This window comes from Melitaea cinxia, chromosome 7, assembly GCF_905220565.1.
Source record: "Melitaea cinxia chromosome 7, ilMelCinx1.1, whole genome shotgun sequence".
Taxonomy (NCBI): domain Eukaryota; kingdom Metazoa; phylum Arthropoda; class Insecta; order Lepidoptera; family Nymphalidae; genus Melitaea; species Melitaea cinxia.
In genome coordinates this window covers 16014970-16038531 of record NC_059400.1, presented here as the reverse complement: position 1 = coordinate 16038531, position 23562 = coordinate 16014970, and the positions used below count along the sequence as shown (strand labels likewise).

The following is a 23562-nucleotide window of genomic DNA, read 5'->3' as shown; positions in this document are numbered from 1 at the left end:
GTGGTCGTCATAATTGTTGCAACACGGTTTCTAAATTAAGACAATAAACACAGCGCTTAAAAATAAACTTACTGTCATTTTCTCTTTATTAATTATTTTTGTTATTTTACTTTTTATACTTTAGCTTCTTGAAGTAAGACTTCTTTACGCATGCTTGACTTAAGGAGTAAGATGGTGAATGCGTGACGAGAGCGTTACGAAAAGTGTGTTCGGGCGAGGCGAACGGAAGTTGAGAAGGAGATATAAGTTAGTGGAGATAGAAAGAGAGAAAATTACGTTTCGTATGTTTATCGTATTTCGTATTTTCGTATTTCGTATTACTGTAGGAGCTAAAGAATTTTTACTTCAGTCCTGTGGTCTAAAGCAAGCAAGTTTCATTTAATTTGATATGATGTTAAAAATTTGATTAAGTGCATTTTAAATTTAATCCATGAATGTCCTCTGTATGTGAATATAGCATGTATTTACTTTTGAAGTATAGATATGACTTGAAAACAGTATTTGCCTGTAACCTTCTGTAAAGTTGAAGTACCCAGATGGACTGCTTTAGATTTTGAGCAGGATATTTCCTTCTATGCTCTACCTCAATAAACGTAGTGTATAATTATATTTATTAAACACTCCCCCCCCCCCCCCTCCCCTTAGATGATGACGTGGTGGTTCACGACGTTCATGGCGCCGGCCATCAAAGCCAAGGTGCACAGCCTGCCGGGCGTGGAGTTCCTGTACTCCGTCATGGCGCGCGACCAGCTCGAAGTGCCCGCCTTCGTCACCGAGTACGACATGACGGTGAGCCACCCCCTCCCCCACCTTCACCTTTCCTCACGCTTCACCCTTTCACCTCACTCGCCACAGGAACACAAGACTGCTTGAAAGCAGTATTATTCAGCTGTTACCTTCTGTAACGTCGAGGTACTCCTCCAGTCGAGCTGCTCCAGATTTTGAGCATATTTCCTGCTGTGCCCTACCTCAGTTATATATTATAAAATACTATTTTACAAATTATAGTTCGCGTCATGTAAAAAGAACGCTGAAAGAAACTGGAGGGGGTGCGTTTGCGCATGGGTATACTCGCGCACAATTACTACTGTTTTATTTTTTAATTAGGCTTTCACTCGCGGCTTCGTATAATGGTTATTGGTAGGTACATTAAAAAATACTAGAAATACCAGTGCGAATTATTCGGACTAAATAAGTATAATAATTATCACTTTACAAAATCACATTTTTTTTTTAAACAAAAGCAATAACAAATTTTTTTAGTTATTGAAATGTCGTATTCAAAAATAATAATTATCTGTACTCTCGATATTCGTATCTTAATAGTTTTTATGTGTTTAAAATGATAAATTGATAATTGTTTTTTAGTGAAATAAATAGTAAATGGAGAATTTTGTCATTTAAAACTTTTGTGCGCGATAATAATTTGAGTCGACGTCGAACTGTCAACCGCTGTCAACCAATAGCACACCGGCAAGCATGCGACACCTGATAAACACTCCCGTCCCCCTGTACCCGTACCACCAAATAGACCGATAAATCGCTTCTGCGCAGCTTCAAGGCCAGCGTTCTTTTTACATGACGCGAACTATAATACAAAAAACAACTACATTTATATCATTCATAATATATTCTTTATGTATAACATCACAACCACGATCACAATTCAGCCTGTAATATCCCACTGCTGGGCATAGGCCTTTTCTCCGTGTAAGAGAAGGATCGGAGCTTAATCCATCACACTTTTCCACTGCGGTTTGGCGGATATATTCCTTAGTATGAGTAACGATCGCTATCAAATGTCTGTGATAACAATCGGGACCTATTGGTTAATATGGTCTCCAAGGCACGGTGGCGAGACCCACAAAGACAGACATCCAAACGGGAAAAATTATTTGTAAAAACAAATATCGTTTCGAAGCGGAAATCGAACCCGCAAACCACCTGTGTGTTGGCCATTTATTATTAATAGTAATTTATTATTCCTTATAGATAAACGGTCTGCATTACTTCCAGCCGGACACCAACAACACGTAGACCGACAGATCAAACGCCGCCATCTTTTTCTCTATACTATAAGTTTATTTTGTACCTTGTTATACAATACAATTGTCTGACACGGGAAAGATGGGTCTGGATTAATTGCGAAAAGTTTTACATGGCAACTTTATTTTAAAAAAATTACAGAGATAATGACACCCATCCCAGTTTGATACTTAGTCAAACTTACGTACTTATATTTGGCAAAATAAAATATTTAATTCCACTTTACAAGTCCATGAAATCCATATAAAAGCAATATTTTTGTGTAGTAGTACCTTGATTTGGCGACAAAAATGCTACAATTATTTTTCAAGTATCAAACTGAGTTAGTTAAAGTCACATGGCATTAAGTGATACCACAGATAAGTTATTATTAATTTACCGCAATTATTGATTCAGCTTTCGTGTGTCAGTGTTATAACGTGGTATGTTGTATCGATTAAATGGCTAATTTAATTTTAGTTGCTGGCAGTGCGTCGATAATAGTGTAATGTAACAGTTGCGCGTGTATGGCAAGCTTTAAATATTGTTAAACACTCTTAGGAATTGATTATGAAGGCAATAAACGTGCTCATCAAGATTATATGTAAAGAACAGTGATGGAACGTAGGGCCTAGATATGTTTAAAAAATGCTTTTTGCCATTGAGATGAGAAAAAAACTTTTTTAAAAATGGCGGCGAACGTTAGGCCAGTGTTAAGTTAATATGTATTGAGTGTATTTTCTATACAACTATAAAAATGGCACTAAAGCGACATATCAGATGTTTCTCTTTAAATAAATTAAAATGTTTTGATATCAACTGATGATCTTCGTTTATTTTCATTTCAAATATTCGAAAAAAAATATATAAGTTGTATAGAAAATTCATCGATTTCGTGAGATTGTTGAAATTGTAAGTTGTAATTAGTATTAGTGGGCATTTTTATATTTTGTAAGTGATAAGAAAACGTGTGAATATTTCGATGTTCTTGTTCCGATCTTGTTATTGATGTGCTGTTTACGCAATTGTTCTTGCCATAACTAAATATAATGGCACAGATAACAAAAACAATCGAAATTATTTTTTCTTAAAATTTAAAATGGACTTTAAACATTATATTTCTCTAAACAGATTTTTTCTTTATTTATGACCAATTATACCGTTTTTTATTAATACAAAATCTGTGCCAAAATTTCTTATTTTCTCTCAATCACATCCACAACAGGGTAACTGTATTAGATGCTTCGTTTTGACCAAGTCCTTTTTAGTCGTAAGCGTCAAATAATATTTCCTTTAACTCAAAGCATGTTTTAATTAGGCCTATAAAAGCAATTTTAAACAAAGTTAGCTCGAAAACTGTGCTTCGTTTCTGACCTAAATCTTGATGTTGACCCAAAAAAAATTTTTAATATGTTCGTTCTAAATATTTCTTGTAGAGCGGAATATAAAAAAAAATAAAACATTAAAATGTTTCTATCGAGGTGCTGGAATTTCGTTACATGTTTGAAATTTTATTTTTAGAATAAAAATTATGAATTGTTAATAGTAGTTCCGTAAACGTTATTAAATGTTCGCACATTGCATGGTTCTAGATCATACTTTTGGTAAAATGCAGAGTAAAAATTGTAATCATCTTAATAAGCCAAGCTAATATTAAGCCTAATCTATCATTCTTTTAAATAGAATTTTTAATAAGTCCTGTATTTACTGGTGTAGTACTTAGTACGAATAAATTCTGTATAACATTTTTTCGAGGGCCGGTTTCACCGATTGTGGATAATGTTTATCCAGCAAATAAGTTTCGAATAGACATTAACAGCAGGGGTTAGAATAGGCTATTAGGGCTTGATTTTCTTAATAAATACAACTTTCAAATTCATATATTTAAAATGAAATATCTCAAACGCAGTGGAATTTGATGGTAACAAAAATAATATATCAAAAACTTTATCTGTCGGATGCTGTCATCCATCAAATAGCGTTATCATCAACCGATGAAGCAGGCCCTAAGTATTTTTTGATGCATTACCACTGCCATTGATGCAATGTGCTGGTTTTGTATGCAATAGTGAGATTAACTGCAGGGTGAATAATATGTGCACCAAGTAACACTACAATATTTTAATCATTTACAATCACAGAAATTACCAAGAGCGGTATAAAGGAAAGGACGGTAGTTACGTATTTTTATAATAAACAGTTATGTCAATGTTATCAAAAAGATTTTTTTTATTGTAAAATCTAAAAAATATTTTTATCACATAACTTGAACACGAACACCCTAAACGTGCCAGATTTCTGTAAACGATTGTAGTTATAATAATCAGTGATAAGTATCAGCATTTCGTGTTATATAATAAATAAGATTTTTATATTAAATATAAATATCAAATCTTTCCTTTTATAATTTGAATGACTTTTTTTGAAAAATTAATATTGTAAACTCAGAGCAACTCATCATTATTAGTGTTATCTTATAAAGACCTAATACACTTCAAATCTACGAACACCTATTAAAATTCCTAATTACCAGAAAGCCTTAGGTGTGTTAACTGTTGTTATTCCTTGTTTAGCGAAGTATTGTTGTCAAGTTGTAAAAGATTCAGCAAAATATTGTATTTTATAAAATAATTTAGAAGTTATTTAAACAATGTGATGCTGTATAATGGTTAAGTTTAATATTTTATAAAAAAAGATTAGGCTATGTAAATATTTAACAAACACAAATAAAGTTATTAATTTACTAGATATGGCTTTTATTTGTCATTTATACTAACATAAATTAAAAATTGACACTTAAAAACATCTCCTCAATTAGGTCTTAAAGTTGTCTAGTAGAGAACGCTTCTACAATTTGTCATATTAAGTATCATTTTTGATTTTTTTTTCTATGTGTAAGTCGCAAACAGGTATGTGACTTACCTGGTTAGCGATTGCAATAGCTTATAGACGCCTGCAACACCACAAGCATCACACGCACTTTGCCAACTCTACCCCCTCCAGGAGCTCCAGTCACCTCACTCACCACAGGAACACATAACTGCTTTAGACCAGTACTGTGTATCTTCTGTAAGGTCGATGTGCTTCCCCAGTCGGACTGCACCAGATTGTGAGCAGGATATTTCCTGCTGTAAACTTCCTCAATAAAATATGTATTTTAACTGATTAGGTTACATTACTATATTAATTATCATTCTACTTACAATAAAATTCTATCTTTTTGACAATTTTTTATTCGAGAAGGTCGAATGGCATTACGTACAGAGCAAATAATACATAGTAATTTATTTTTATGTTACCCACACATTAGGGAATTCTAAACTTTTTAATATCATATCAATAATCGAACGTTCCAGCGGGGATCGAACCTGAATCGCCGACTGACCGTGTCAGTGCTCTAGCCGATTAAGCTATGGAACGGTGTATCCGTTAGGTCGAATTTTTTTATATGTTGATTTTATATTCGGTTCTAAGCAACCGTGGCGGCGTCTATAGTGAGTTCAATGAGATTGATTATGTATTATTTTTAATACTACAATAGTGACTAGGGTGAGTTTTTTTACATTGAACTCACTATAGACGCCGCCACGGTTTCAATGTTTGAAAGAAATAATAAATTAGATACATACTTATAATTCTTCTGCAATATATTAGAGCCCATCTGATTTCATTTTTATTATGTAATCATAGGAGAGAAAAAGAACAGACTGCTATCGGAACCGGTCGCCAAACATTTTAGATAGTGAGACAATGTTTAGATGATTTACCGTCACCAACAAAGCTACATAGACCAAGTTCTCCATCTATTATTTCTGTCCCCACGGGTATAAAAAGAAGGAAAGAATTAATAGATGACGCAGTTAAGAAGTCTAATTTTTCAGAATGTGCTTTATATGGAGAGGGAGAAGACAAAAGAAATGAGCTCTTCGGAAAATTAGTGGCGGAGAAATTTAAGTATATTAAGCCATGTGTGCGCACCAAATGCTATGAACAAATCTTAAAGTATTTACAGGAAGCTAAGGGGTCTCATGTAAATCAACTTACAAATGAAGAATATGACAACTAACACGCTTACGCAACGCTAATTACACACTGCAACATAAAATAAGCTAATCAAAAGTTGAAATAATAGAAAATGCGATTTTTGAAATTTCGTTTTTATCTCGAACCATTTTATTTTACCCTTCCTGATCTAGCTACTGTTGCCTACAAGTAAAATGAAATAAATGAAAATCACTTTGAAAACATATTTTTTAACATCACTAATTTAATTTCATCAAATGAAATAAATACCCAATTTTCTGGGTGTTTGTGGGTGCTTGCGGGTGTTTATCGGGTTTTTATCAAAGCACCGGGTTTAAGCCCGGTGGATTGCCCATCTATAGTGACGAGTACCTACTGTAAATGACTCACTATAGACGGCGCCACGGTCGCTTAGACCGAATATAAAATCATCATATCAAGTGTTTTGTTCGAATTCTAAGATCAGGTGTTTTTAGTAAATACTTAATATCTTATATATGAAAATGCGAAAGAAATGAATAATGATGTATGAATATTTCCAAGGATAGTTTTTTTATGATTTGATTTATACAATAAAAAATTTAAACAATGTAATATTTACGAGTTTTACAAAGAACTCACCATAGATGGCGCTACGGTCCCTTAGAACCGATAAAATCATCAAATCAAAAATTTCGATCTAGCGAGTACATCGTTCCATAGCTTAATTGGCTAAAGCACCGACATGGTAAGTCGGAGATGCAGGTTCGATCTCCGCTGGAACGGTCGATTTTTGATATGATATAAAAAAATGTTTAGTATGTATTTTTTAACGTATAGTTTAGCTGTGATAAGACTAAGTACTCCAGATTTTGAGCAAGATGTTTCCTGTGTCTTACCTCAGTTTAAATGTTCCTTGTTAGAACTTTAGAAGCATGTCACATCACTTCAGCCTATCGCAGTCCACTGCTGGACATAGGCCTCCACAAGTTCGCGCCAATAATGGCGTGAACTCATGTGTGTTGCCCATAGTTACCACACTGGGCAGGCGGATTGGTGACCGCAAGGCTGGCCTTGTCGCACCGAAGACGCTGCTGCCCGTCTTCGGCCTGTGTATTTCAAAGCCAGCAGTTGGATCGTTATCCGCCATCGGTCGGCTTTTTAAGTTCCAAGGTGGTAGTCGAACTGTGTTATCTCTTAGACGCTTCTACGACACCCACGGGAAGATAGGGGGTGGCTATATTAGCTGTGTGGTTACGGCAGTAAAGTACTGGACATAAAAATAATTATTGTAGTTTTGTGTCTTACTACGGCAATGTTCTAATTAAACACCATATTCTGTTTATAACATTTACTATATAAATGTTATTTTTTTTTAAAGTTAACAGTTTTTTATACTTTTTGATAATTACCAAAGATTGTCATTAAATGACAACTGGTCATGATTCTATCTTTTAACCGACTTCAAAAAAGAGGAGGTTTCAATTTGACTGTATTTATTTTATTTATATTACCTCAGAACTTTTGTTTGATGATTTTTTTTAATCGATTGTTAAAAATCATGTCACTAAATTTAATTGAAATGTAATAAGTACTTTTTGAGTTAACACTAGAAAAATGGGCATTTACTTGACTATTTTTTCGCCGACCAACGTTGTATTGTACCGCATAACTGATGGTTTGCGGCTGTTAAAAGTTTTTGATGTTTTACTTCCTTTTCGAGATCGAGTTTCACTGTATTCAAGAGATATTTATCTTATCGCAAATATGAATTTAAAACTAGTATGTAGTTTATAAAATGAGGTGAAACAGGTCATAATGCCCTATTCTATCTCCTGCTGCTATAAATCTAATCAATTTCTCTCTTTGACTAATTAGTCATACTGTACAGTGATTTTTATTACTTACTTATTATTTGCTTATTGAATAATTGTCTTAGATTTTAAATAATTATATAAGTTTGAGTTTGAATCAATTTAAATAATATTACTTATGATCAATTGAATCTAATATATTAAACTTTATTCCAATTGTGAGAGTGATACATAGTATTATCTACTTAAAATTATGATGCTAATTCTTTGTTTTTTTTTTCTTTTTGAGCAAATTAATACTTGAATAATATGGCTTCTTCAGACTTAAGACTCGGTGAAGTCATAGATATCTTAAAATCATTTTAACTTTTACACGACTGGGTCAGCAAAAAAAGCCTATACCTGATGGTAAGTTGTATACCGTAGTTTATAGACACTTGCAACACCGGAAGCCTACCATATTACTGGAGGCTTTTACCCCGTAATTTGACAATAATAATTGGTCTTTATTCAGTTCATATTAACATCTTCAAAGTAAACATCAATATATGTGTAAAAAAAAATTACAATTATAAAAACAATTTATTAATTTATAAATACTGTGTAAGTCTATTAAATATATTAATAACAAATTGCAACAATAATTTAAATCTTATATAAAATTACTTAGAAATATGTAGTCTATTCATCATATTCACTATTATATTTAGTACAGGATATTTATTAGCTGCAGACATCAGAGTAACTTTAGTCACAGTCAGAACATTAGATAGAAGATAGCCCCCGATCGCTCCGAGGTAACAGGGAATGGGCCACTGTTGCCAGGGTGTGTTCCAGTCTAGTGGGATGACAACTGCACCGAGCCACGCCCCACACACTGTCAATAACGCATTATTCACTAACATGGCTATTATAGTGTCTCTAGAGAAGTTTTTCACACCAAACAATAACTGAATCGCTAATTCCATTCCAGTATGAGCAATCAAAGGGAATACTGTCAGTAGTGTTAATAAACATGACAACATTAGAGTTTCTTCATGATAATCTAAAACAGGAGCTCCGAACAAAATGATTCCTACAAAGAAGCTAAACTTTACTCCCAATAAGAAAATAAAAGATTTTACAATTTCACCGGCACGGCTCTTGCTAGCCTTTTTCTTGACATGAATATCATTATTAGAGTTCAGATAGAAGGATTTCATTAATTCCGCGACAAATATAAGAACTAAAACGTACAAAGATGAGGCTTTTCCAACTGAGTATAATAATCCTTTATATGAAATAACAGTCACGATACTGGGCAAGTAAATGCATGTCACTAAACTCGATATAGTCACTCTCCTCAATTCTAAGTTATTATTTAACGAAAACATCGTTTCAATTTTTTATAATTATGTTTTTATACTTATTTTACTGCTTTGGTTTTTATCAGTTTTTATCAATACCATAGACAATTTTGATTTTAACTTTAATGTCACTTGCAGTTTGAAGCTTTGACTTCTTGACGACTTGAATTTGTTAATTTGGCTTTGACCCACTCAAAAAATAGCTATCAAGACTCAAGCCTCAACTATTTTGGGTTTGTCCATTAACCACATGAGGCACGAGTAACTCAATTGATTTTTAAGTTAACTAAATTTGCTGGATGTTTACAGGCTGGAATGATTTACATATATATATTTAAATTAAATTTCGTTTTCATTTCTCTAATAATAGTGGCCATTCCTATTACATATTTTATTAACATGATTATTAATAATATAACATAATAATAAGTTCAAAGTAAAAGTTCAGATTTTATAATAATGCCGTAAGAACATTGGTCAGTTTATTTTTAAAGAAATAATTTTATGACCGAAAAGAATGAAAGAATGTTAAATTATGATTATGGCTGTTGTTTGTCATTTCGATTTTATTTATAGGTAGGTATATAAAAACAAACCTTTTATGTATGTATTCTTAACATATTTTTAAATTTTTATAACTGGACTTAAATAATACTAAAAAAAAGTAGAATTCTATAAAATTATAGAACAAGTAAGTTAATTTCAAATAAACTGATTAAAAATATATTTATATTACTTTTTCTTTACTATATACGATATTTTTACTATAGGCAATATTTATTTTCCATTGGTAACATTTAAAATTAAAATGACAGATTAATAATTTGGCAACATTCTCCTTTCAGAAATCAAAATAAAAATTATACGTGGAGTAGTAGCGCACAACCATTTACATTTACTGCAAGTTAATCGATATGACGACACAGACTTTATAAATGAAGGCTGCCGTGTTTTGAGCCGTCAGTTGCAATCTAAGCCCCTGCGAGACGTTCGGCTACAGTGGGAGCCAACGTGAACGTAGAACGCATCGAAGTATTGTATAAACAGTTGTTGCTTGTGTCGTAAGTGTTACAAGTGTCATCGATTACATAAAATGCCTTGTCCTTTCTTGGGTTCAATGAATCAAGCATTCGTGCGAAATTATGGCAGCGTACTAATGAAACAGTACGGTAACTTGTGTCCGATACTTACCAGAGGCTTTCGTACTCTCGGCGTCGACGAAACGAAATGCCCTTTCATTCAGAAGAACTCGATCGTCTCCGAGGCACCGAAGGAGATGTCCGAGGACATCGTGGAGAATGTTCCTACTTATCAGTATGACAAATTCTTCAGTGAACAGATCAATGCTAAGAAGAAGGATTATTCCTATCGCATATTCAGGAAGGTTTCCCGATTGGCGGCCGAGGGTATGTACCCTCAGGCCCTCGAAGGCGCCGAGAACCGCCGTGTGACTGTGTGGTGCGCCAACGACTACCTGGGCGCCTCGCGACACCCCTCCGTGCAGGACGCGGCGATCTCGGCCATCAAGTCGTACGGTACGGGAGCAGGCGGTACTCGCAATATCGCCGGTAACTCGCAAATGACGGAAAAACTCGAATCTGAAATAGCTAAACTCCACAAAAAACCCGCCGCTTTAATCTTTAGTTCCTGCTTTGTCGCCAACGACGCAACCCTCTCTACTTTAGCAAAAATATTGCCCGGCTGCATAGTGTACTCGGACGCGGGCAATCACGCATCTATGATACAGGGAATAAGAAACAGCCGAGCACCAAAGCATATATTTAGACATAATGACCCGAGCCACTTGAGAGAGTTGCTAGCCGCATCCCCCGCTGGTGTACCGAAACTAGTCGTTTTTGAGACTGTTCACTCCATGAGTGGAGCTATTTGTCCCTTAGAAGAAATGTGTAACATAGCTCACGAATACGGAGCCCTGACGTTCGTCGACGAAGTCCACGCAGTGGGTCTATATGGGAAGCACGGAGCCGGGATAGGGGAGGAGAGGGGGGTGGAGCACTTAATCGACATCGTATCTGGAACTCTGGGAAAAGCGTACGGCAACGTCGGAGGATACATCGCGGGGTCGGCGCTACTGGTGGACACCATACGATCACTGGCTCCAGGGTTCATCTTTACGACGGCGCTGCCTCCTCCCGTGTTGGCGGGCTCGCTGGCCGCGATCCGGTTGCTGGCCGGTGAGGAGGGCCGGAGTATGAGGGCGAAGCACCAAGCCATCGTACGCTACTTGAAGCTGTCGCTGTTGGTGGCGGGGCTACCGCAGATGCCGTCTGTGAGCCACATCGTGCCCGTGCCCATCACGGGTGCCGATAAAGTAGCACGCGTGGCTGCATCGCTGATGAGGCGCGGCCACTACGTTCAGGCCATCAACTACCCGACAGTGGCGCGCGGTACAGAACGCCTACGGTTCGCCCCCGGCCCGCACCACACGCCCGAAATGATCGATACCCTCGTCACAGCTCTCATCGACTCCTTCCACGAGAACGACATCGATTTTAATCAGTTCGTGGTGAATGGCGCATGCCGCGAGTGCAGCATGGAGTACAAGGTGGACGTCGCCTACGAGGAGCCCGTCAAGTACCCCGTCGCCGCGTAGACGTTTAAACCAATATTTATTCTGATCGACGTATTTTAAAGGAAATGAAATAAAAATAAATGTTGAATAATTAAAAAGTTTATTTTGAGTCGTTATTTATGGTTTGTGGTTTGGTAGGGGTAATAAAACAGCTACAAGTATTCTGTTTTTGTCATTTAATCCCAGTACTTGATAAGTCCATCCCAGCCGGCGGTGAGTAGGCGGCTAGGCTCGTGGGGGTGCCACATCGCGGTAATACACACGCCGTCGTGAGCCTTCCACTTCTTGTACAGCTTCGTCGTCTTCCAGTCCCAAATATAACACTTGCCGTCCGCGTCGCCGGACACCAGATAGCTGAAACAAACAAAACATAAGACATAAAAGACTAGACAATCATCAATAATACAATTGAATTCTCAATATTCATGCTGATAAAGCGTATTCGATTAATTTTATTTTCAATTAATTTCCACGTCATTTGCATATGTAATTATTTAACCGTTCAGTACTTATGTTAATTCAATTGTGAAGTGTTCAAGTATGAACAACAAATCATTATTCTTATTTTAAAGAAAATTTTGAAATAACATAAGAACTATTTCGTATTCTTCAATATTATTAAAACCATTACTAAAATAAATGTAATATGAATTACGTAAAAGATAATTATTGCTAGAAATGTGTTGATGCATCAACAACTACTTATAATACAGATTCTATAATAATAAAACTATTTACGCTAAGGAGTATCATTTAAAATATTCTTATCTACTTATTTAAAAATAATAAGAATTAAAAAAATATAAATTTAATATAACAAATTTAAACCAGGTCAGGTCAATTTAATAAAGATGTTGGGTGTCGCTAGGTCCGGCGTTATCTGACCCTACATCATTAGAGGCCTTGTTATGAGTGAATTGATTTGACATTTTAATTTAATTTTTTAAATGAACACCGCCGACAAAAATAAAAGAGTAATAATACCTATATATTAATGTCGGAATCTATCGTTTGATTTGAAAATTTTTAAAATAGCTGACTCGGCAAACGTTGTCTTGCCGAGCTATTTAAAAACGCTACGCTATTTAAAAATAGGGGTTGGTGGTGGAAGGGTGAAAATAAATAATAAATAACAAAAAAATAAAATATTTTTTGGGGTGGACTACCCTTAACATTTAGGGGGATGAAAAATAGATGTTTTTCGATTCTCAGACCTACCCAATAGGCAAACAAAATTTCATAAGAATCGGTCAAGCTGTTTCGGAAGAGTTTAACTACAAACACCGCGACACGAGAATTTTATATATTAGACTAGCTGATCTGGCGAACTTCGTACCGCCTTTTTTCTTTTTTCTTAAATATAATAATGTCATATATTAAAATAAAATATATCGTATCTTTCAAGTTGATCAAACTGCACACGCAAATTTGATTAAAATCGGTTAAGTAGTTTAGGAAGTCAATCGCGGAAAACAACGTGACGCGTAACTTATATACATTAAGATTAACTATTTAGTTTAGGTAAGGCATAGTAGAAAATATCCTGCTCAAAATCCGGAGCAGCCCGACTGGGGTAATACCTCGACCTTATAGATCACATCTAAATAATACCAACTGCTTTCAAGCAGTGTTGTGTCCCTGTGGTGAGTAAGTTGACCAGAGCTCCTGGTAGGGGGATTGAGGGTAGGATCGGCAACGCACTTGGGATGCTTCTGGTATTGCAGATGTGTACAAACTACGGTAGTCGCTTACCATAAGGTGAGTTGTACGCTTGTTTGCCGACCCACGAGTTGTATAAAAATATTATTATATTACTCAACTTTTTTTGTAAAAAAAATCTGAAGAAATAAGAGAAAGATATATGAAACTCTCGGGAACAAAACGTAATATTAAAGGCATTACGAGTAGACGTAGTTCAATTTAGATTTTAGTCAGCCATTACATTTAATAATAAAAATTAAAAGTATTTAAAAATCACGTTTTGCCTGTAACAATTTTAAATTATAAAAAAAAAAAAAACGAGTGCGCTTTAGACCACATGACTGAATTAAAACTTCTGTACAATAGGCCTGCACTGTGTCTTAGATATACAAAACGTAACTTGCTACGAGTGAAAGAAAATGTGTGCTCGCAATGTCTCGTTCTTGTTCCGTTCGCCTTGCCCGAACATACTTTTCGTAACGCTCTCGTCACGCATTCACCAGCTTATTCCCCAACTCAAGCATAAGTAAAGAAATTTTTCTTCAAAAATACAAAAGTCATTAATTATTACATTAGTTTATTGTGTTGGTTATAAAATAAGCGCAGTTTAGCATTAATATTACATTCGCACGATTTATTTTTTTGCTACCCACACATTAGGGAATTCTAAACAAATTTTTTATATCATATCAAAAATCGACCGTTCCAGCGGGGATCGAACCTACGTCTCCGACTGACCGTGTCGTTTCTTTACCCAATTAAGCTATGGAACGATATACCCGTTAGATCGAAATTTTTGATTTGATGATTTTATCGGTTCTAAGGGACCGTGGCGCCATCTATGGTGAGTTCTTTGTCAAACTCGTAAATATTACATTGTTTAAATTTTGTATTGTATAAATCAAATCATAAAAAAACTATCCTTGGAAATATTCGTACATCATTATTCATTTCTTTCGCATTTTCATATATAAGATATTAAGTATTTACTAAAAACACCTGATCTTAGAATTCGAACAAAACACTTGAATTAAAAAGTCAAAGATAAAACTTATCGATGAAATTATTTAATCAATTCAATGGTTGGGACCGGGATGTCGATAATTGAGACGATAAGAGTGATAAGATAAATGATATGAGAGCAATGATGCAAGAGAATGTTTTTTTAAGAATTTTAACTTTGAACGTATTAGAGGTCACAGTGTCAAAATTGCTAGTAATTTACTGAAAGTCGTGGCCGTCAAAACTAATATAAAACTAAATATTGCTGATTTTATATTAAAATACAGTTTATAATAGAGTAACTGCAGAGTTTCTTGCCGATTGTTCTCTGCAGATTTTACCTTCCGAATCGGTGTAGCTTCAATTTTAACGATAATTTAAAAATTAAATATTTGTAAGATCACGAAGGTGCTTTTGAAGCCTATTTGAATAGTTATTTTGATTTTCATTAAGAAAAACGATGATTACACATCTATGTATATAACAAAACAATGTATTAAATATTTATGTCATTACAGAGATATGGTGGGAAGACTCACCACACAACATGAACAGGCATTTCAGTAGCAAATACTATTCGTATAAACATCTACCCTAACCGGGAGTAGAACCAGCAATCGTCTTGCGTCAGCAGTACAACAAAAGGTTAATAAAGTATATATATAATAATGCACATAATACAATCTATATATTAATACGTGAAGCAAAAACTTTGTACCTTTTTTTTACGAAAATTGCGCGGACGGAGGAGCATGAAATTTCGCACACTTATAGTTTATATAGAGGAAGGAGTACAGAATGCTAATTTTTTTTTTATTGTGCTTCAAAATACATTAAATCAATAAAAAAACATTACACACACTACCATGTATTTGACACACACACACGCATTTATCTCTTTACGCATTTAGCTCTTGTTTATTATTACAGAATTATCGTCTTTGACAACAGAACCGTAATAATGTTAAAACTTATAAGTAATTTAAATTAATTTTGGTCGAATTTTGAACACGAGCTGAATACTAGTTTACAAGAGATAGATATGTCATCTATACAAATAAATGAAATTGGAGTGTGTTTGTCATATTAAAATAACCGCTTTTTACTAAATTCATATGTATATATGTATACACGGTATATATACCAAATATATACCATATACCAAAACAACATTTTTCTATAATTTTTGTCTGTCTGTCTGTCTGTTTGTTCCGGCTAATCTCTGAAACGGCTGGACCAATTTTATCGGGACTTTCACTGGCAGATAGCTGATGTAATAAGAAGTAAGTTAGGCTACTTTTATTTTACTTTTATTATTTTATTTCAGAACTGCGAACTGAACAATAACTATTATGTCAAGTTCCACGAGGACGAAGTCGCGGGCACAGCTAGTAATTAATAAAATATATTATGTCACAAGTTGTATGGTCACGTCAAAAATGTTATCTCAAAATTAGAGATAAACTGCATATCTACTACTGTCTACAGTAAATTCTTTTGATAAAAATCTTTTTTTTTTTCGTTTTGCGTACAAGAGTTGGAAATTGTTGTAATGTAGTAAACAAAATCAGAGATTATTCAGTCCGATCGTATATTTACTGAAATTTAAACATTATTTGAGTAGACTACAGACTACTAGTAGTCAGTACAATCGATTGATTCTACAGACTACTCGAAAATCTGATGTCTAGTATTAAAAAATAGATCTTAGTTTTAAACATTGCACATGTGCATCTTAGAGGTCGTCCATTAATCATATGAGGCTCTAAGGGGGGGGGACATCACAAAATTTTACAAGGAGGGAGGGGATTACATTGGGATATCACGTGTATTTATTTTTCGTTTAACGCACGATTTATACACCAAAAAAAAATTTCTACACCAAAAAAAAAAACAATAATAATAATAATAAAAAACTAAAGGTTTTTTTTTAATTACAGTACTTTAAATTTTTCATATACTAAACTCATTTGTATGTAATATACTTTTTTAATATACCTACAAAAATAAAAATTACACAGCTTTCGTCAGTTGCGAAAATATACCTTATGTATTTATTACAACAGCTTGCAATACAACTGTTGTGTCACGAATTATTTACTTTATTTAATTTCTGATGCAGTGACTGAAAATTCAATCAATCTCAGAATCAATCGGAATAATACTTATACCATTAAATGCAGCGTGTTTCGGAGAAGGTATATAATAATAATATGTGGTATATAATAATAATATGTTGTGTATAATAATATGTTAGTGATTACTTATCATGTAAAAATATGGACGAACAGAGGTCGCTAGTATTTTTTTAAAAAGTTAGTCAATATTGACACATCGCTAATATCAACAATCATTATTATTTTTAATAAAAATCCGTGTTATTATTAAGAAAACAGAAACTTGGATATGACATGCGATAACATGAAACAATCTTTAAAATGAATGTAGAATAAATGATTAATTATAAAATAGACTAATTAATCAAGCCCGATTGCTATGTCAGAAAAGTTACTATTTGTTTATTTATATGTATATTATTTGTTGAGAAAACAATAGGTGGGTTTGCGTTTGTTAAATTTTGAGAAAGAAATGCTCTTTTATTAACAATATGTAAACAAAACTTTTTTTCTTACAAAAATCACTGGTTCGAATTGAAAGATTATTTTTTAACCGACTTCAAAAAAGGAGGAGGTTACTCAATTCGACCGTATATTCTGATCGGATCCAGATCAGGAAATCTCATCTCATCCTGATCAGCCGGTTAGGTCCGGTCCTTTTAAAAAACACCAATGTATATTCTTGAAAAAATTGTTTAACAAAAAAAAAGTGAACTGATATTATAAATATGTTACTTAACATAATTACTATGATGTTTATTTCCGTTTATTTTTTCCAATTTATTATTTATTTATGTTTTTACTTTAAATATTAATTATTTTTATTTATTTTTATGTTATTAATTAATTATTATTATTAATTAAGTTTTATTTATTAACTTCTAATAATTAACTACTAATTACTTATTTCCTATTACTTATTACGACTTCTCGACTGTGTAGAAATGGACTCCCTGCTAGACTGTCCTGATAACTATATAGATACTAAGTGCGTTTAAAAACATTAATAGCGCGATTCAGGCTCAATTCGCGTAATTTCTTTCAGGCTATCCTGATATGGACCGGACCGGGTCCTGATCCAGTGTGCCTTACCATACTTGATTATATTTTACATCAGGCTATCCTTGTCTGGACCAGACCTGGTCCTCGCGACGCTGGAGGTGTGCGCCGCGTGGAAGTCACAGCGGCGCGCGCTTTCGGCGGTCCTCGGACGGGATCTCTCACTGCCGAGCGTCGTAAAAGCCATGCTCGACAGTGAGAGATCGTGGCAGTCGACGGTCTCCTTCTGCGAAGAGGTAATGACGCAGAAGGAGACCGCGGAGCGGGCCAGGGAGAATGACGTCTCCACTGACCCACTTCGGCGCAGACGTACGGGGGCAAGGAGGAGACGGTTTGCCCAACTCCTCCCCCCCTCGTAATAGTGGGGTCGCTGGTCGATAGTCGGGGGACTTCGGCCGGCCGGAACTTCTGAGGGGTGGCCTTGTTGTGAGCGAGGCTACCCCACCATTGTGCCGGGATAAAGCTTCCGGGCCTACCGCCGGGGCGAGGTGGCGAATGCTAGCGCGACCCCATCTCGCCCCACCCAGGCGGATGACTGAGCGCTCACACGTGGTGGTTTTTAGTCAGTAGGAGTCTGACATAACCTTCTGGCATAACCGCGCTGGAGGGTGCATGATGGATTTTCCCCACGTAAAAAAAAAGACCTGGTCCTGATAGAGCTAGCCGGATCTGGCATGCCTCATTCTATCCTGATCCGGTCCAGATCCGGTGATCTGGTTGAGTCTGACCTTTTTTCTATTCGGGAATATAAAGTGCTCCCGTGCATCACTTATGTGGAACGGTACCTAATGGTTTGAATTTTAGTACGTTTTTTTTTCATCAAGTCAATGTGTAACCGCGAGCACAACTAGTCATGTAATAAAACATGCAAAAGAAAGGTGCAAAATGGCCTGTTCAAATCTGGGAAAAGTGGTCAGTTTATACGAATATAATAGTCAGTATGTATGATTTAGTTGTCAGTATATGTTACGTTGGATTATATTAAAAATACATCCACGTGTAGGGAGCGCGTCGATACTAAGTTGAAGTCAGTTTATTAATTTTCCACACCTCAGTCGGTCACGCCCTTAATTTTCATCGGACACATGATCGTTTCCATTGTATGCGTGAAGACAATGTTGAAAGGTAATTAATTAGCAATTAAATATTAGTCTTATTATAAACAAACGAAACGTATATTTAATAAACACTAGCTGCCCGGACAGACTTCGTTCTGTCAAAAGTAAATAGTAAATAGTAAAAATTAAATAAATGTAACGTTTTCCGAGTCATCAGTTCAGTTCAGTTCAGCCTATCGAAGTCCACTGCTGGACATAGGCCTCCACAATTTAGCGCCAAAAATGGCGCAAACTCATGTGTTTTGCCCATAGTCACCATGCTGGGCAGGCGGATTGGTGACCGCAGGGCTGACTTTGTCGCACCCACGGGTAGTACCGAAGACGCTGCTGCCCGTCTTCGACCTGTGTATTTCAAAGCCGAGTGATAAGTAAATCAATCAAATAAATTAGCCAAATCTTTTTTTTTGTATGTAGACTTCAAAAAAGGAGGAGGTTACTCAATTCAACCGTATATATTATGTATATATACATTTTTTTTTGTATGTTCAGGGATAACTTTGTCGTTTATGAACTGATTTTGATAATTCTTTTTTTTTTTGGAAAGGAGATATCCTTGGTGTGGTACCAGGATCTGATGAAGGGATCCCAGAGAAATCGAGGGAAACTCTCGAAAATCTGCATAATTTTTACTGGGTGTAGCGATTTTAATGATTTTTAATTTAATCGAAAGCCGATGTTTATTATCATGTGGTCACATTTAATATTTATATTTATGGTATTATATACGGTCGAATTGGGTAACCTCCTCCTTTTTTTGAAGTCGGTTAAAAATGATTTTATCTACCAGTTACAATTTTAGGGCAATCAAAATTTCGATTCATTCATTGAACAAGAATAATAGGTATAATTATTTTAGAAAGAATTTTCATATAAATATAGTATAATAATCAACATTGCCGTTCAAATGCAGACGTCAATATGTCGACCTCGCTCCTCGAAGTAATTAAACGCCTGTTATTAGGTCTTGCACGCGTGACGTGCCAACGAAAACGGATAGCTGAACGTGGTCCGAATGCTACGTGCTCTATTATTCTTACTAGTGCCAAAATTACCAAGAATAGTCTTAAATAAAACTTATTATGGCTACACTAAAAAAAACTATATTCCAATTATTATTTTTTAACTGAAAAATTAAGCTTAATATATTGATCTCTTGAATTTAATTTAGACGTAACGGAAAATTACCCTGTCAAACAAAAAAAAATCATATTGGTTTATAGATATGTGATCGAGTTCAGAGGTGACAAACAAAAAGATACAATCGGTCCTCCTCTCCTTTTTCTACTTTTTGGACATATAAATAAAAATCTGTAGATAGCGTCAGCAACAATAAGACAATATAATTACGAGATTATGCATTTAAATTGTTTTGCTTGACGTTAAAACGCGAAACTATATTTAGCCCTTTGTACGAGGGGACGATTGAGAATAATATTTTGATTAAGTCTAAAAACAATCCATTCAAATGCTATTAGATGTACTAGACAGGAGGTTTATTATTCAAATCATCGAAATATTACTAACCGTTACTAATATTGCTTGATTGGTGAATAGATTAATCATTGAGTTTGGGAACAGCTAGAAATATCCTGCTCAAAATTTGGATCATCTGGAGAAGTACCACATTCTTACATAAGATCACAGCTAATTAATACTGCTCGAAGTAGTGTCGTGTTCCTATTATGAGTAAGGCAAGGCAATACGGCCTCTTTCTCCATGTTGGAGAAAAGTATTGGAACATTGTTTCCTCTGTAATGTATTTCATAACGTCAGTAGTATGATGCATATGTATTATATTTATTGGTATCATATATTTTTATGATACCAATTTAATTACTCGTACACAAGTCAATGACAATAACAAATTTTTGTAGGACATTTATTTTTAGCTTGCCATGACTTCGTTGGCATAGGGTTAACTTTTAGTTTTCGAGCAATTATTTCCTTTTGTTACGGACGCCGCGTTGGCGCAACGGTCACAGCCATGGATTGTACCTGTTGCGCTGGCGGTTACGGGTTCGATCCCCGCACATGACAAACATTTTTATTGGCCATACAGGTGTTCGGCGTGGTCTGGGTGTTTGTGCAGTCCTTGTGGGTCTCCCCACCGTGCCTCGGAGAGCACGTTAAGCCGTGGGTCCTGGTTGTTAGCGATCGTTACTGCTAGTAGGGAATATATCCGCCAACCCGCATTGGAGCAGCGTGGTGGATTAAGCTCTGTTCCTTCTCTTACATGGGGAAAGAGACCTATGCCCAGTAGTGGGATATTACAGGCTTCAGCGTAATCTTTTACGGAAACTTTATTTCTCAACTTATTATGCTGGTATGTTTGTTATAATAATAATAAATTTTAACATTAGGTATGTACGATTAATAAAAATCAAAATGTTCTATTTTGTTCTGGTTGTTGGGTATGTATGGTATTCTCATGATATTTAAAAAATTTATGGGAGCAACATTAAGACCCAGAAAACGTGAGTCAATGTAAAAATTTATATAACAAAACATATCGTTATGGATAAAAAATATACCACATACAGTTAACAAGCGCAAAAGAAATCGATTAACATACATAATGTGAGATTTATTCATAAAGTTATCTTGGAAAATTTTATATAAAAATACTAAAATTTGATCACACCATCAACTCAAGCGCACCTCCATTCCCACTAAACAAAATTTTGGCATTCATCCCAATTATTGGTAAGAGTGCACTGGACTGATAAATGTAGCTAGGGCAACAGAACTATAGGAAAATTTGACAGCCGTGACACTTGATAAAAGGCGTTTGAACGAGAAAAATCTTTAACTTGTAAACGATGTGATAATGAACGCTTGGGGATCATAAAAGAGAAGCTTCTAAGAAATGAAACTAGAATTCATGTCCAATACGATACCAATAAATGTTATTAATTTATTTTATACATATCTGTAACTTTTTTAAAGTATTTAAGACTTCTGATTAACAAAACAATTGGTATTGGCAATTTATAAAATTAATTATAGTCAAATCTTCGCATCTCATAGAACACTAACAATGATTATCAAATGTATTCACATCCGTCAAATAATATCCGTATCAGAATGTTACCACTCAGCGGTTATAAAGGATACAATTAATATTTATTTATTATTTCCTATCGCTTTGATACCCATTACCTAATCTAGATTTGCATGCTCTTGTAATCTAATAAAAATGTGGTATTCATACTAATTTCTGATTATCCCAAAAATTTAATGGCAAAATATGTAACAAAAATTGATCTATATTGAGGAAAAAGGAAACATTATTAAGATCAATTTATATATCGGTTCAATGAAATCCAACGAAGCGTTTATCTTCATTTATATTGTTACTCAAATTGATAACAATTTGGCACGTCATTGTAATCTCGAGATCAGAATATAGGAACGCTTGACGACAGACACGCCATGCGATTAATTTCATTATTATTGATATTTAAATTTGACTGAAATATATTTGAGAAGTACTTGAGATAATTCCACAAAAACTTGGTCAAACTAATTAAGACCATATTTTACAATAAAGAAGGAAAAAAAGGAAAACCAACCTTTATGTACATAATTATGTATATGCAGTTGATTTTAGTAGAACTTTCACTGTCTGCAGGCTACTTAATACCCTTGTTTTCAACGTGGTATCAGCCAACATATTACATCATTACATAGTATAAAACAAAGTCGCTTCCCGCTGTCTGTATGCTTATAGATCTTTAAAACTACGCAACGAATTTTGATGCGGTTATCTTTAGTAAATAGAGTGATTCCAGAGGAAGGTTTATATGTATAAAACATGGATAATATAGTAGAGGAACACTGATAGTTCTTCCAACCGTGCGAAGCCGAGGCGGGTATGCATATATAATTTTGTCATATTTTTCTCATTTATTTTCATTCCATTATAAAAAAAAAATACATCTATATACGATTGAGCGGATATCGAATCCACATATTTGGTTCGGGATACGAGTGGGTACAGTGTCACTGCCAACTGCACTAACAGCTAATTCATAAGCTATTTTATTAAACTTACAGGTCAAAGATCATAAGAATTTAGACAATTCAGTTATATTAGAAATACATTAGAAATAATACATTTTTGAATTGACTAGCCCGTTGGCGCAGTTTGTAGTGCCCTGCTTTCTGCTCTGGGGGTTGTGGGTACGATTCCCACCCCGAGTCTGGGCGTCATACATATTTATATATGTATAAGTATGTTTATCGAAAAAATAAAATATATGTAGCTATACCAGTCGGTCTGTTACCTATAAGACAAGCATTAAGTTGCTTACTTTAGGAACAGATGACCGTATGTGTATTGTGTAGATATTTATTTAAAAAAAATAATAGGTATAAGTATTACATTATTTCTAGCCGAGCGAGTCGGTAATACACAATAATTCAACACATTATACGATATCGTCACAAAAAGCAAAACAGTGAGGGTAGATAAGTACTATATTGATGGTAAGACCAGTCACTATGCAGAATAAAGGAACAAAACGATAAGCGACGAAACATTACATAGATCTTCAAATGTTTAACTAGATGCGCTAAACGAAATTATAAATAAGAATCAATTTTTATGTAATTTTTAAATTTATATAAGTAATCTTCGTTTAACTTATTCAAGAGAATTTTGTGGGAAACTGTATCATACGCTTTCATTAGGTCAATAAAAATTTAATAACTTTAATCCGAACTTTGAACCAACCTACTGTGTGAGTGGGTACGTCACAATACCTTCCTCTATTGAGCACGTAT

The 23562-nt window shown here is 34.8% G+C and overlaps 4 protein-coding genes across 4 annotated transcripts in view; 2 read left to right on the top strand and 2 right to left on the bottom strand.

The window, feature by feature from the left end:
* Nucleotides 1-4771, top strand: part of LOC123654915 (protein GDAP2 homolog) — a 95399-nt gene extending 90628 nt beyond the window's left edge. The window contains exons 12-13 of the mRNA XM_045590772.1: nucleotides 646-789; nucleotides 1993-4771. Of these exons, the coding sequence (XP_045446728.1) occupies nucleotides 646-789; nucleotides 1993-2037 (189 nt within the window). The 3' untranslated portion in view covers nucleotides 2038-4771. The remainder of the gene's footprint in view (nucleotides 1-645; nucleotides 790-1992) is intronic.
* A 3251-nt stretch (nucleotides 4772-8022) lies between these two features.
* On the bottom strand, nucleotides 8023-9230 carry LOC123655036 (phosphatidylinositol-glycan biosynthesis class F protein). The gene has a single exon (XM_045590883.1). The coding sequence runs from the start codon at nucleotides 9212-9214 to the stop codon at nucleotides 8504-8506; it is 711 nt and encodes a 236-aa protein (XP_045446839.1). The 5' UTR covers nucleotides 9215-9230; the 3' UTR covers nucleotides 8023-8503.
* Nucleotides 9231-10265: 1035 nt separating this feature from the next.
* On the top strand, nucleotides 10266-11941 carry LOC123655432 (5-aminolevulinate synthase, nonspecific, mitochondrial). Its single transcript, XM_045591245.1, has one exon. It carries the CDS (start codon nucleotides 10281-10283, stop codon nucleotides 11799-11801), a length of 1521 nt encoding a protein of 506 aa, XP_045447201.1. The 5' UTR covers nucleotides 10266-10280; the 3' UTR covers nucleotides 11802-11941.
* LOC123655431 (pre-mRNA-processing factor 17) overlaps nucleotides 11864-23562 on the bottom strand; it is a 38766-nt gene continuing 27067 nt past the window's right edge. Inside the window, exon 11 of the mRNA XM_045591244.1 lies at nucleotides 11864-12134. Within this exon, the coding sequence (XP_045447200.1) occupies nucleotides 11957-12134 (178 nt within the window). The 3' untranslated portion in view covers nucleotides 11864-11956. The remainder of the gene's footprint in view (nucleotides 12135-23562) is intronic.

Excerpts from the sequence above, each read along its gene's own strand:
- LOC123655036 (XM_045590883.1), bottom strand. The coding sequence starts at position 9,214 with ATGTTTTCGTTAAATAATAACTTAGAATTGAGGAGAGTGACTATATCG.
- LOC123655432 (XM_045591245.1), top strand. The coding sequence starts at position 10,281 with ATGCCTTGTCCTTTCTTGGGTTCAATGAATCAAGCATTCGTGCGAAAT.